The sequence below is a fragment of the Saccostrea echinata genome, unplaced genomic scaffold, assembly GCF_033153115.1.
Source record: "Saccostrea echinata isolate AGI-Se365-2 ecotype Australia unplaced genomic scaffold, CSIRO_AGI_Sech_v1 ptg000022l, whole genome shotgun sequence".
Lineage (NCBI taxonomy): Eukaryota > Metazoa > Mollusca > Bivalvia > Ostreida > Ostreidae > Saccostrea > Saccostrea echinata.
This window is the reverse complement of record NW_026889771.1, coordinates 8,750,148-8,765,382: the sequence shown is the minus strand read 5'-3', so window position 1 is coordinate 8,765,382 and position 15,235 is coordinate 8,750,148. Positions and strand designations below refer to the sequence as shown.

The following is a 15,235-nucleotide window of genomic DNA, read 5'->3' as shown; positions in this document are numbered from 1 at the left end:
ACCACTCAATTACTTTATCAACCGATTATGAAAAAGTAGAGAGAGAAGGAGATTGCAACTGACCATGCATGAATTAACGTCCTTCAGTAAGCTGCACATCATCTGTTGTTCAAGCTTTATCAACACACAAAGTTTTTAAATATACATCTGCATAATTTATGAAGTTGTTATACCCGCACTTTCTAAAGAAAGTTCGGGTATATTGTTGTTACTCATGTCTGTCCGTCCGTCCGTCCGTCCGTCCGTCTGTCACACTCTTATTTCTCAAACTCCTCTTACATTTTACACAGTAGCCTAATCATCTTTTGGGGGATGTTTGGTGGTGTCATGTAGATGTGCAGTAAAGTTTCGGAATTTTCATTTTCACCCTGGGGGTCAAATGGGGGTCGAAAAATGACTTTTTTTATGCAAAAAGCCCCTGGTTCCCTGAACTCCTCTTACATTTTACACAGTAGCCTAATCATCTTTTGGGAGATGGTTAGTGCTGTCCTGTAGATGTGCAGTAAGGTTTCGGAATTTTCATTTTCACCCTGGGGGTCAAATGGGGGTCGAAAAATGACGTTTTTTATGCAAAAAGCCCCTGGTTCCCTGAACTCCTCTTACATTTTACACAGTAGCCTAATCATCTTTTGGGAGATGGTTGGTGGTGTTATGTAGATGTGCAGTAAGGTATCGGAATTTTCATTTTCACCCTGGGGGTCAAATGGGGGTCGAAAAATGACGTTTTTTATGCAAAAAGCCCCTGGTTCCCTGAACTCCTCTTACATTTTACACAGTAGCCTAATCATCTTTTGGAGGATGGTTAGTGGTGTCCTGCAGATGTGCAGTAAGGTTTCGGAATTTTCATTTTCACCCTGGGGGTCAAATTGGGGTCGAAAAATGACGTTTTTTATGCAAAAAGCCCCTGGTTCCCTGAACTCCTCTTACATTTTACACAGTAGCCTAATCATCTTTTGGAGGATGGTTAGTGGTGTCTTGCAGATGTGCAGTAAGGTTTCGGAATTTTCATTTTCACCCTGGGGGTCAAATGGAAGTCAAAAAATGACGTTTTTTTATGCAAAAAGCCCCTGGTTCTCTAACTCCTCTTACATTTTACACAGTAGCATAATCGTCTTTTGGGAGATGGTTGGTGGTGTCATGTTGATGTGCAGTAAGGTTTCGGAATTTTCATTTTCACGATGGGGTCAAATAGGGGTCGAAAAATGAGGTTTTTTATGCAAAAAGCCCCTGGTTCCCAGAACTCCTCTTACATTTTACACAGTAGCCTAATCATCTTTTGGGAGATGGTTGGTGGTGTCCTATAGATGTGCAGTAAGGTTTCGGAATTCTTATTTTCCCCCTGGGGGTCAAATGGGGGTCAATTTTTTTAAAAAAAATATTTAACATGTTTAAACATCCTGGTTCCCAGAACTTCCCTTATATTTTATGCACTAGCCTTAAATCATGATCATTTGGAAGATGATTGATTTTGACCTGTGGATGTGTAAAATGGTTTTAAAATTTGCATTTCCATGTGGATAGCAAATAGAAACTAAAATCTAAAAAAAAAATGGATATAGATGATAAATTCTCACAAAATTATGTATAAGTGCATGCTTACATAAAAATATCTTAGATTGTTTCTTTAAAACTAAGCAAAATACAAATTAAAGAGAAGGGAGGTCAAGGTCACAGGAAAGTGCAAGGTGAAAAGTTTTTGATGCAGTTGTATAGCTCTCACTAATACATATCAGCATATTAGGTTTAATAAAAATATCTTGAATGATTTATTTAAAACTGAGCTTAACACTTATTTGAGAAAAGAGAGGTCAAGGTCAAAGGAAAGGTTGAGGTCAAAATGCTGATGCAGTTGAAAAGCTTATATCAGTATGTATTTACTATTAGCATAGAAGTTCAAAAAAATATCAGAAATGGTTTATTTAAAACGTAGATAAACATTAATTTAAAAAAGTGAGGTCAAGGTCAAAGGAAAAGTCAAGGTCAAAAAAGTTTATGCAATTGATATCTCTCAGCAGTATATATCAGCATACGAAGTTTGATAAATATGTCTTGAATTGTTTATTCAAAACTGATCTAGACACTCATTTAAGAAAAGTAAGGTCAAGGTCAAAGGAAAAGTCAAGGTCAAAAATTTTGATGCAGTTGAAAAGCTTACATCAGTATGTATCAGCATATGACGTTTTATTGAAGTCGGACATGACAAACACTATATGCCTCGGCCATATTCATGGCAGGGCATAAAAAACTTGAATCTACACTATATGAGGATGTTTCCATATCAAAATGACTAACAAGCAAATTCAAAGAATTGTGGTCCCCTGCTTTCCGTGTCCTAGTGGATGGGATGCCATTATTTATGACATATTGTTTCAAATATGCAGGCCTTATCATATGTCATTCAAAAGTAATCACCAAAGTTAAAGTTTTTGAAAATTAGGTAAAACATCAAGGTCAAGGAGTAAAAAAATCATAGCATGCTTGGAAACATCTTGTTACAGGTAATGTACATGTCAAATATAAAAGTCCTATCTCTTCTCAATCAAAAGTTATAAGGAAATATAACATTTTTGAAAAGTAGGTTAAACTTCAAGGTCAATGTCACAGAGTCAAAAGTCATGATATATTTAGAAAGGTCTTGTCACAGGTAATATACATGTATAATATGAACGCCCTATCTTTTCTCTTTCAAAATGATCATTTAAAATAATGTTAAATTTTTTGAAAAGTAGGTCAAACTTGAAGGTCAAGGTCATGGGTTAAAAAATCATGGTATGTTTAGAAAGTTCTTGTAGGTAATGTACATGTGAAATATGAAAGCACTATCTCTAATTATTCAGAAGTTATGACCAAGGTTAAATTTATTGTGACAGACGGACAGACTGACAAACGGACAGACTAACAGACAAATGAGATTTAATGTCCCCTAGGTCCCTTTTGTGAAAACAGATGACAATAATGCCCTTGCTGTTCATGAGAAGAAGATTTATGATGGAAAAAATCCCCTGCATTTTTCTATGTAAATCATTGGATCCCCATATGTGGCCCCACCCTACCCCAGTGGGTCATAATTTTAACAAATTTGAAGCTACACTAAGTCTATGTAAAGAAAGTTTCAACTTTTTGGGCCCAGTCAGTGGTTCTTGATATTAGACTTTTTTTTAAAATGATACCACCAAATTTTCACTAATTCTTGATTATCCCCCCTTGAAAGAGGGTGTGACCCTTCACTTGAACAAACTTGAATCCCCTTTCCCCGAAGATGCTTTGTGGCAGGGTTGGTTGAAATTGCCCAGCGGTTCTAGTGAAGAAGACAAAAATGTGAAAAGTTTACAGGCGGACAGATGGATGACAAACAAAATGTGATCAGAAAACCAGAAAAACTCAAGTGAGCTAAAAACTGATGATCACAAGTACTTGGAAAGAGTTACAGTATTTGAAAAGCAGTTTTGTTTTCAGAAGCTGAAAATGTATGACTTGTATCCATGTTGAAAAAATTTCACATTTCAGAAAACAGTATGATTAAAAAGAGTTAATCAAGGTGCTTTGAGTAGCAAAATAAGCTAAACTGGTATAGCTAATTGAACCACAGAGCTTAGTGAATTTTAAAATGCACAACCTTTTCAACTCTTAATCATTCTTAAAATATTTATATCATCATTTCTGATTCAAGGGAGAACTAGAGATATGATCAGAAGTATATCTGTTGACTAATAAACATGTACATGTATATTGTGTTTTTTAAGTCATTAATGTTTGTTTGTCGTTAAATGTCCCTCTTGGGAATTTTTCACTCATACGGAGACACCACCACTTAAAAATAATGAAGACGTACAAGTCGGATTTGAGGTTAAAATTCATTTTAGGAATTTTCAACAATTAAGACATAAAGAGATAACTCCTTCCCCTTGCCCCTTCCCCTTCCCAGACCCCTGTTTGTTCATGTATGCTAACTAGTCTAATACTTTGGTTTGACATAAAAAAAAATGTGAATATATACAAATAGTTTAATGGTCCATCTCTTTGAATGATTTTCATTCCTAATTCTAGGAGGGTACATGGGTTGACCCAAATTCATGAATGAAATGTCAAGTAATCTTATCATTGATGCACTTTTATTTAATTTGATGTAGTCATATTATGAACTTTTCCAGTTCATTAAGAGAGTGGGGATGACCTCCAGGGGTTCATAACCTTAAACCATTAGATGTACATAACATAATAACACAAGAAACAAAATTATGTATAGTCAAATGGAAAAGTTTTCTACTATTTAGGAGTCACATGATCATTTGTCATTTCAGGGACAGGGAGCGGCTAGGGAGATTGGACCCCCCCCCCCCCTGGAATTTGCAGAGTTATTTAAAAAGGACTATATACTGATTTACAGAAGCAAATAAAAAATGACTTTGGATGCCCCCCCCCCTTTAAAAACATGGACCCCACCATCATTGTTTTTATTTTGTTCGTTTGTTTGTTGTTTTTTTTTTTGCTCCTCAGGAAATTCTGGGCTGGAATTTTTTTGGACCGAGGTGTGGACCCCCCCCCCCCCCTCCCCGGAAAAAAAAATCCCGGATCTGTGCCTGTAACTGAATGTAATGTCGACAACGGGAGATAACTCTTCAGAATGTGAAATTCGTCTATTGTGGCATCCGATGATCCACTCTCTACCATCGGCTCATACATTCAGTGTCAGAGAGAAACGAACGACAACTCTGCATGGGAGATTGCCGATGATCTTTGATCCTTTTTAATCTTTAACCTAACCATTTGCATTTCGGTTTATTTTACCCCAATCTATACTTAAACTTGTACTTACCGACTGTCATAGGTCCTGTCAACTTCATGAAATATAATCCAATTAAAACACAAAATGAATTAATTTCCACTGATATACATGTAACACTGCACCATGTCACATGGCATGTGCAATCTAAAAATGATAATGGTAAAACTAGTACTAGTACTGGTAGGGTGACGCAAGCCCAATGTGATGTAGAAATTTTCAAAAAGGTGTTCACATACATGTACAGTACAGGAACAAATTTTAAATTATCATAACAAACGATGTTTTAACATAACTTTGCCATCTAGGCCTATTTCCAAAAGCAGGCAAATTGTGTGGGTGGGTGGGGGGGGGGGGGTGACAAAATTGATTGAGTATGGCTTTTCAAGGAGGTTTTTGCCTAATCAAATACTAAAAAAAGTTTGCACATTTTGATAAATTCATCAAAAACGCTTTGTACTAAAATAATATTATTTGTTGTTGAGAAAATAAATTTAAAAAGTTCCAATTATGGGCCAAAAATTTATATCCCCCCCCCCCTTTTATCAAAACCTAATTTACATCATTAATTAAATTCTGTTATTTCAGACTGGTAATGAATTAAGTATATGAAATGCGTATAAGAGGTTCATGGGTCAAATGGTCACCTGAGCATTTTATGCTCGATTTGACGAATACATGTACTGTGTAAATTATAGAATTATTTGGACTTTTTCCTTGGTAAGCCCAATATGAAGGAGTGTGCATTTAGAGGCAAACACCTTAGTGCGGGTATTACTGTCTCATGACAGCATCTAGTTTATATTTTTTTTTAATCCTGAAGATCATTAAAATTAATGCAATCTCTAAAAATCTTCTTCTTTTCTCCTTGACATCAAGCAGTCAAACTGTTGGCATGACTGTAATAAGCATTGAGTCCTCTACCAGTTCTGGTGCTAGGGCGGGGCTCTGTTGAATATTTAGTGAAAATGCATTGTTACTTTTAAAAAATCTTCTCCCCTGCTCCTGGGTATTAAGGAAAGAAATTAAATGTATAGTTATGATGAGAAAGGGTGATTCTTCAAAAATTGTGAATTTCATATACCCTGGGTGAGGGGTTCTGGTGTTTGGGCGGTGCTCCAATTATTATATCGTGAAAATGCATTAATTCTTTGAAAATCTTCTCCTCTGCTCCTGGGTATTAAGGAAACAAACTAAATGCATAGTTATGATGAGGAAGGATCTCTCTTCCAAAATTGTGAATTTCATGATCCCTGGGTCAGGGGTTCTGGTGTTAGGACAGAGCTCTAATGATTCTATAGTGAAAATGCATTAATTCTTTGAAAATCTTCTCCTCTGCTCCTTGGTATTTAGCCGATGAAGTAAGTATATAGTTATGTTAACAAAGGGTGCCTCTTTGAAAATTGTGAATTTCGGCGGGATAGCTCAATCGGTAGAGCACTCGCTCCGTGATCGGAGAGTCGTGTGTTCGAATCAGGGCCGCGACTGACCTCTGTAGCAATTGTTCTTTTTCTAAACGTTCGGCAACTTGAAGTGAAAGATTTTTTTTAAATACTGTTATTATTTAACTCGCGGTTTATAAAGCGTAAACTGCCCCAACCCAGGTTATACCAGTATAACTTGGGTAGCTATTAAAGTCATTCCTTAAATATTGCGGGAAAAAGTATATATCTGATACAAAATAGAAATATGTAGCATTTTAAAAAGGTTTCTTTGGTTTCACGTTCTTTTTCTGTGGTATCCCTTCGAAATCTGTAAAAGAGAAAAACGGTAAAATTGGGACTTTTATTCTTGGCACGGATTCTAATATGGTCACTGACGGGGGTACACTGGTATTTTGGTTCCCTAATCTGCTGTCCGTGTACTGTGTCTTAATGTGTCTCCTGTCTGACCGATATAATTTGCTGTCGGTGTACGGTCATTCTGTGTCTGAAGGTGTCTCCTGTCTGACCGATATAATTTTCACCGCAACCGGTGCAGGTTATTACATAAATAAGATTGGAACTAGTGCACGACATGTAGGTTTTAATATTAGATTTACTTCCGGTTTTGAAATGAAATGTATAGATCCTTCTGTCAGGTATGAACATGTACTGCATCTGGATCTGCTGCATTTATTGATGATGGGTGGTTCAAGGTTGTCACTGGAAAAAGATGGGAAAGGATAGATTTAAGAGAAGGGCTTTGTCGCAACTTTTTTATTTTAAATTATGTAACACAGTCAGGACTACAATTAATTCCATGTTATGACAAAAGGTGGGTCAGTCTAACTACACAAAGGTACCCTGAAATTAGGGTGCAGTGTAGAGAGGGTCCTTAAATACATTTATATTTTTAGGAATAAAAAACACGCATCTGTAAATTTTGGCAAAGAGCTAGGAAAGTTGTTAGTATTCTGAAATCAAATAGCATATCTATACCCGATTACCTTAGAAGTGTAAAAATTTCGGAAAGTGTAACCAGAAGCCAAAAGAGTTTTTTTTTTTTTTAAAAAAAACTTAGTTTTTAAGAAAATCTAGAATAGATATGACGATGGGGGACTCAGTGTTGCTTGTGCAATGCTCTCAGAATGATTGAAAGTAACTTGCGACTAACAATTACCAAGGAAAAGACATGTTTTGTTTAGAGAAATAAAACGACTTTTTATCATAAATGATATGTTGTATCACGGAGTTGATGTCCTCAGCCTCTATTGAATTTCACAGTTTAAGGACTTTGGCGTCTAAAGTATGACTCGAATTCAAGAATATGTTAAATAATAATGCAATAGTAAATGCAAACCTGTATTTTATCACGTGTGTTTTTGGATCATATAAAAACTAAGAATATGACTTCTGATAAGTAACCGAGAATCGTTTGATTATTTACCTCAGTTCTGAGTTCAACTTGTTTTTAAATCTTTCTTTTCTTTTCTGTAAAAGGAACAACAAAAAGAAATGAAGAATACATGGGGAATAGTTATAGCTGTTGCAGCGTTTCTCATTCAGTTTATAATATTTGGCATCTGCCTCTCCTTCGGTATCTATGTTATAGAACTACAAAACGAGTTTGAAACAGGGCTATCCATAATTTCATCTATTGGATCCATCCACTTTGGCTTTCTACTTTGTACAGGTATGTTTTATGTCGGAACTTTGCACGGTATGTTTTATATCGCGGTTATTCTGTTTTCAAAAACTCTACGACCATATGGATATCATAATCTCTCTAAATTAAATCCTTCATACTGTTTCATCTTTCATACAAATGCATAACAAGTTGTCCTTTTTGCAGTTGCGAACTGAAGCGTATACATGTATAAACCATACAGAGAATTTGTCCAAAAATCAAAATGGCAAGAATTTAAATTAGTTCTTGTTTGTCTCCAGTTGCCTACCTCTTCTGAAGTCCATTTTGCATTACATTTCACAGTATAAATAAAATTCGCTTGGTATTGCATGTTTCTTTCAGAATATGCCTATTACAATAAATACAAATAACAATTTTATGAGGTGGTTTATAGTGAAGGGAATGTTTTGGTAGAATTAAAGGACAAAAAAGGATATAAAAAAACAAAATTGAATGTATTTATGCTTTTTGAAATACGTTTTTGTTGGCCCCTTAATTTTCTGAGCAATACTAGTATCTTAAATTCATATTTAGCAATTTTGACATGCATGTCTTTTTCGAATATCAAAATATTATTCTTTGTGTTGTTGTCTACTTCAGTTACTATGATTACTTAAAAACTTTAGTGGTCAGTTATTATTTTTTATGATAAGGATTTTTGAATGCAATTTTGCCCCAAATTCTTTATTTAAACTAACTTCTGCTACGTTTAATTAACTATTTTTGTCATTTTTACATATAGATAATCTTGGCGTACCAACCACCATCATTTTCCATTACATGATTATATTCCAGGACCATTTGCCAGTTTTCTAATGCGGAAGATATCTTACAGAAAGGTTTGTTTGCTGGGAGCCATAATGAGCAGTGCTGGTCTATCTCTTTTACCATTTACTCCAAATATTCCCTATTTAATTGTGTTCTTTGGAGCATTAACGGGTAATTACACGTCTTAATTTATCAAGTATTTCAATTTTCTTAAGATACTGAAATATTTATTGAAATGAACATCTTTATATATTTGTTTTACTGGATTTTTTAATATAAATTCTATGTGTTTACATCTAGGTACTGGCTATAGTTTTCTCTACATTTCGTCTTATACCCTTTCTGGACTCTGGTTTAAAAACAATCGAGGTCTAGTTACAGGTATCGTCAGTTCCGGTTCCTCACTTGGTGGCGTTGCGTTTCCATATCTGATTGAATTTTTGATTGGGAAGTTTGGATGGAGAGGTTCCTTTTTTATACTTGCATCGCTGAATTTACAAACGGTCGTTTTCTCCTGTCTAATCAGAGAATCACCCATGCAAAAGGCGTGGGTAAAATCAAGAACTAAGAATATCAACAATAACCTCACCAACAGTACACAGACAATCGATGAAGTTAGAAAGAAATTTATAAACAATGGAACAAAATTTGAAAATTGTGTTCCAATACAAACAGTTACAGACCAAACAAGAATCGACAAACAAATTAAATATACTGTAAAAAAGTCAAGCACGATGAAACTACTTACTAATTTACCATTTGTTCTATTTACGATAAATAATGTTTTGTGGAAATTTGGTGGCTCTGTACAGTTGCTTCTTGGGCCAGACTATTACACTAAAGTTGGCTTTGACTTAAGACAAGCAGCTTCGCTCTTATCCATACAGCAAGGTACAATGGTGGTCGGTTGTGTTGTCGGTGGAATTCTTGGTAATCTCCGCAACAGAAACAGTTTATTTATATTCTCAAACCTTTCATCGGGTTTCTGCATACTTGCCTACACATTTCCAGTTCTACAAACGATGGCGGGTCTTGCTATAATCAACTCTCTCTTTGGATTGAGTTCGGGGATAGGTCTTGGATTGATCGTCATTCTTGTATCGGATATTGTCGGAAGTCAACTGATTGGGGACGGAATGGGATATCTGATGTTAGCGTCTGGAATAGGAACGTTCATTGGGCCACCATTAGGAGGTTAGAGCTTATATATATATATATATATATATATATATATATATATATATATATATATATATATATATATATATATATATATATATATATATATAATTATTCATCCATGCTTAATCTATTAAGTAATAAATCGAAGTACAATGAATTGATACGGATTTTTAGCTGCATTTTTGTCCCCTACTTTCATTGAAAATGGGGATAATATTTCGGTCTGCTCAGTCCGTCTATCTTTCATTTTGTCTATTCGTAATGCTTTCGTTTCCGGACGATATTTTAAAAAGCCTTTGAACTTTTGCAATGAAATTTTATAACGCAACTCCCAATGACCAGGTAAAGACTCCTATTGATTTTGAGATCAAAAGAGAACTCATATATTGGATCCTGAAAGAAACATCCGACACCTTGTGAATTCTATTTAATAAGAATGATATATTCTATGAAATGAAATGCAAAATAAACTTGGAAGTAATACTGATTTTTAGCTGCTTTTCTTTTGGAGGTGGGGGGGGGGGGCTTGCTTGCTTTACTAAAACTATGCTGATACTTTAAAAGAAAGGGCTATTATTACTAGCTGTGTGAGAGCGTCGCCCGACTTTTCTTCATTGTTCGGGCTGAATTGCGTAAAAATTATTGATTTTGAGGTCAAAAGGGAATTCATATATTGCATAAATAGTTTTAGACGATAACTTCAGTTCTTTGTAAGGTTTTGCAGTAAAACTAAAGGTCACGAATTTAACTTAAAAAGACCCCTATTGACTTAAGTCCATAAGCTGAAAGGTCAAACGGACCTTTTTTCTTTCTGTATCTGCATTTCTTTCAGGTCTTCCATCCTTTTTTTCCCTTAAAGACTAATGACCCTCTGCTCTAAATTTCACAATTTTTTTTAAACTTCTCAAAATTGATTTTCATCAAGAGCTATAGTATCAATTTCAAATGGAAAATAGTATGAGGTATGAAGTGCTGCTTATTTTTCCAGAAATGATTTTCATGTCAGATCATGATATGAAGAAATTTTAACACAGAGAATAGAAAGAGTAACGATTTATTATCGCAACATAAAATTAATAATGTGAGGTGTAGATGAAAATAACATTTAGTATCATACCTATAATGTGAGGTGTAGATGAAAATAACATTTAGTATCATACCTATCAAAATCATATTAGAAAACATAATAAAGCGCTGCTTCCTACTTCTCAATATCACAATGCTGTATATGGTTGTAAGAAAAAAATACATCTGTAAGCAAGAGTTTTTATTTATTTTTTTTTTTTCATTGGAAAAAAATGTAATACTAATAAAAATTCTATATTTGGTACTTGAACCTTAAACCATTTTTAAAATGGTCCTTAAAAAGATAGAACTTATTCGATTTATAAGGCTTTTAAAACTGGATTTAAATATTTTTGTCAAATATAATAAAACAATTTGAAAAGTAAATGCAAAGGAAATAGAAGGTAACGTTTCAATCATATGTCAGATTTGATCAAATTGACTACTCAAAGGTCTCGATAGTGAAATGAAAAATATGGAGATAACGAACAGTATTCAAGCTCAAAAGTCCATTAAACATTACAAAATAGGAGCAGAGTAAACACGGTCCTCTAAAACATAGAGGTGGGATTAGGTGCCATGGAGGAGTGAGCATCCGCAGCCGACCGGTCACACCCGCCGTGTGTTCCTTGTCATGATCGGGAAATAACGGAAAAATCCGTCGACAATTCAGTGTGTAAGTAATATATATAATGATATTCTTATTTCATCAACTTGTTTGTCAATAATTTACCTCGTCTTAGAAATTGTACATACGTAGAGCATGTTCTTGCGTATCTAATCAACTGAGAGATATAAACCCCGTATGCAGGTGATGAAGGTATATTGCTGCATAAGTAAGGGAAGTTGACGATTGAAAAGTTAAAGCCATCACGTTTATCATAAAGTTTGGTTGTTAGATTACCATTAATGTCTTTTTCAAGTAAAATATCCAAATATAAAACAGATGAGTCAGTCTGTGGTATCTTTTATCTCAAGCTCACCAGGATATATCGTATCGACGTAAGAATGGAAATAACCATTGTTAATTGACAATAAGTCGTCGATATATTAAATGTCGAGTTGAAGGACAGAAAGTGTTCTCTTCTTTTCACGTATAAGATTCTGGACAAATTCTGCTTCATATGAATACAAAAAAAGTCTGCTAATAACGGGGCACAATTGGTACCCATTGGAATTCCAGCAGATTGTTGGAAGACCTGGTCTCCAAAAACCACATAGATATTGTCAATCTGAAACTGATTTTTAAAAAAAACTATGAGTAGTATTCGAATTTTGTACTTGGAAAGTTATCTCTCTTAGAGGGTCGGTCCCCCTTAAGATTGAGTTCACACAAATTCCCTGAATTAGCTTGTGTTGAAAAAATTATTTATCTACTTAATTTGTCAACGTTCATAAGTGAAGGAGAAAAATACTAGTATTCAATGATTTTGTAAAAAATTATTTAGTCAATTCATTATATTCCCATATTATATCACATCGTCAGAAATATGCAAAATTAGAGATAATTTATGATTTCAAACATCAGAATATGAAGCACTAGATATTTTCCAGGTGTGTATTTTTAATTTTAATGGAGAAAAAATGGTCAAACATTGATTTGTGGTTGTTGTATGGTGATATTCCAAGGAGAATGTGTACTCATACAGAAACGTTACCATCTACTTAGTATACGGGATCCAGATGTGCAGACTGAGACTTGCTAATTAATACGGTTAGGGTTTTGAATATCACAGTGAGCTGCCTTTTATAGATATCCAAAAGACATCGACTCTCTGGATGTCTTGACCCATTTGCGGTTTACTGGCACTAAAATTTAATGAAATAAAGCATAAACAAACAATGTTTACTTAGAATATGCAGTTTGACGCATTTTCACTAACCAATATCATACAAATAATCGACTATTAACTAAATATTTATAAAACAACATTTTTCTTTTCAAAATGAAAGATGGTCTGTGTAACTTAGTCGAAAAAAATTCAAGTGATAATGATGTCACATCTTTTTGTTACCAATTTTCTTTTACTTTCAATGAATTGTTCATAATAATTTCAAATGCATATGTTTAATTTCATAAGGTTACCTGATAGAAAAGACAGGATCCTATGAAGTCGCCTTTTACTTCGGTGGAACTGCTACCTTGTTCAGCGGAGTAATATTGTTAATCACTCCAATCAGAGGTTGTTTTCAGAAGTCGAAGAAATACATCATATCATCTGTTACCTGAAATTTTTTTTTAAAATGTTCGAAATAGCTGTAAATGTTTTCATGTGTTGCAAAAAAAAAAAAAGAAACAAACAAAACCATGCAATGACTTTATCGATCGGTTATAAAAAAAAATGTAGAGAGAGAAAGAGACTGAAACACTGACCATGCATGATTTAACGTTCATTTAGGAAGCTGCACTTCATCTTTTGCTCAACACAAAAAAGTTTTATATGTGCAGAATTTATTAAATTGTACAGTTTTATATTTTTAATCCTGAAGATCATTCAGGGGGTTTTGTATAAATTTTAAATAAATTTTAAATGTAGATCACTTCTATGAAAGACCAGGAAAAAAACACCTTGGACCCCTTCACACTCCAATCCCAAAAAAGATACTAGTCATCATATTTAAGAAGGCTCAATACAAATTTTAAAATATATACACATATAATTAAGAATCTATTTTTTTCTACATTCACTATAGAGTATAAGATATTATAGAGAGTAACTAATATAAATGATATAAGACGATATGGCTGAAATACTGCCCACTCGGCTAAAACAACAGATAATCAATTAATCTATCATAGCATTACCATAAAAAATTTCCTCCGAATATAACTTTTTTGTCAATATTGTTTTTGCCAGTTCATAAAATATCTTGATAACGCCTTATGCCTTGACTTGATTGACGTTACATTGATAATGTACAAGAGTGAGTTCAAAAACTGACCAGAGACATAAATATCAACCTGAACTAAAATTTCAGGCTATGTGAATAAATTTCTATAACCAGCATGTGTCTTTTGATACTGGCTAAATCCCTGCCAAATATCTCATTGATATCTTAAGAAACGGAAAAGTTATGCTCAAAAATGATGCTAAAAATGTCCGAAGTGCAACATCTTTTTGTGACATTTTGAAAATTCCACATTTTTGAAGATCTGTTAAATAAATAATAATGGTTTGTGTTGGAAATAAAGATTTTCCTGATTAAATTCAATATATTGAGCTATACATTTAGACTGTGGTAACTTTTGCGTGACCAAGTTAGGGTTACGGCTGATACTGAAAAAAAGGTTACACCATGTCAGGTCAAATGCAGCACATAAAATGTAATGATGCCCAAAAATATTCAACTTAAAAATATGTATGACAATTAAGTCAAAAAAAGGAAATTTGAAAGTGCAAAACAACAAGGATTCTTAGAGTATTGCATTAGCAATACTACTCCCCTACCGGCAAGTGTAATCTGGTGTCCATTAAAAATTGAAAATGCCCTAATTCCGTCAAAAATCATTGAAGCGGAGCAAAATGCAAACTTGATCTTTAACTTATCAAAGTTAAGTTACTTACCAAAAATCAGCTCAACATCTGCACGCCTTTAGAAAAATATTGCAGAAAACTCTTAAAAATTAAAAAGGCTGTAATTCCCTCAAAGATCAATGAAGCGGAACGAAATGCAAACCTATCAAATGCAAATCTCATCAAGATACACTCACATACCAAACATTAGCTCAATATCTGCAAGCGTTTAGAAAAAATGCAAAAAACGAAGTGAGACAGACTGACAGACAGGCAGACAGACAGACGGGCAGACGCGTAGAAAATCTATAGTCCCCTTCGGTTTCACCGGTAGGAGACTAATAACCAATATACCATTTAAAGGCTTAAAATGTTATATGAATCACAAGCAGCATAAATGAGAGTCAAATATCTGTTGTTAACCATTTATGTCAGGATTGCAACATTTGATGTTTTGCTCTCCAACTTGGAAAAACTTTAATCAGTATATAATGTTTTGCTTTCTTTTTTGTAAAATAAAGAAGAACATTTTTTTTTTTAAATAAATCTATCATTTACAGGATCTGTCTGTGTTTCAGATCCATACTTAACTGTCAGGAGTGCAACAAATCGTTATTAAGATTCAAGTGCAATGATGAACAGACCCCTACTCATACTATTAAGCATCTATTTGAATAATTTAGTATTGAATTAATTAAAGTTTTATAATAGATTTATGTCCCCTTTTCAATTTCAGCAATGAAGAAGTGTTTTTATCTTTTTCTTATTTTATTTTATTTTATTTTATTTTATTTTATTTTTTTTGTAAATTAAA

At 33.9% G+C, this 15,235-nt stretch overlaps 2 protein-coding genes across 2 annotated transcripts in view; both read left to right on the top strand.

Annotated features, from left to right (window-relative positions):
* LOC133190372 (phosphoribosyl pyrophosphate synthase-associated protein 2-like) overlaps positions 1–15,235 on the top strand; it is a 195,952-nt gene that overhangs the window by 93,460 nt on the left and 87,257 nt on the right. The window lies entirely within an intron of this gene.
* LOC133190866 (monocarboxylate transporter 13-like) lies at positions 7,702–13,912 on the top strand. Its single transcript, XM_061326550.1, has 4 exons — positions 7,702–7,897; positions 8,687–8,830; positions 8,960–9,853; positions 12,988–13,912. Exons 1-4 carry the CDS (start codon positions 7,720–7,722, stop codon positions 13,134–13,136), a joined length of 1,365 nt encoding a protein of 454 aa, XP_061182534.1. The 5' UTR covers positions 7,702–7,719; the 3' UTR covers positions 13,137–13,912.

Coding starts and splice junctions, on each gene's coding strand:
- LOC133190866 (XM_061326550.1), top strand. CDS start 7,720: ATGAAGAATACATGGGGAATAGTTATAGCTGTTGCAGCGTTTCTCATT. Junction 7,898..8,686: donor TGGCTTTCTACTTTGTACAG/GTATGTTTTATG, acceptor ATTATATTCCAG/GACCATTTGCCAGTTTTCTA. Junction 9,854..12,987: donor CATTGGGCCACCATTAGGAG/GTTAGAGCTTAT, acceptor TAATTTCATAAG/GTTACCTGATAGAAAAGACA.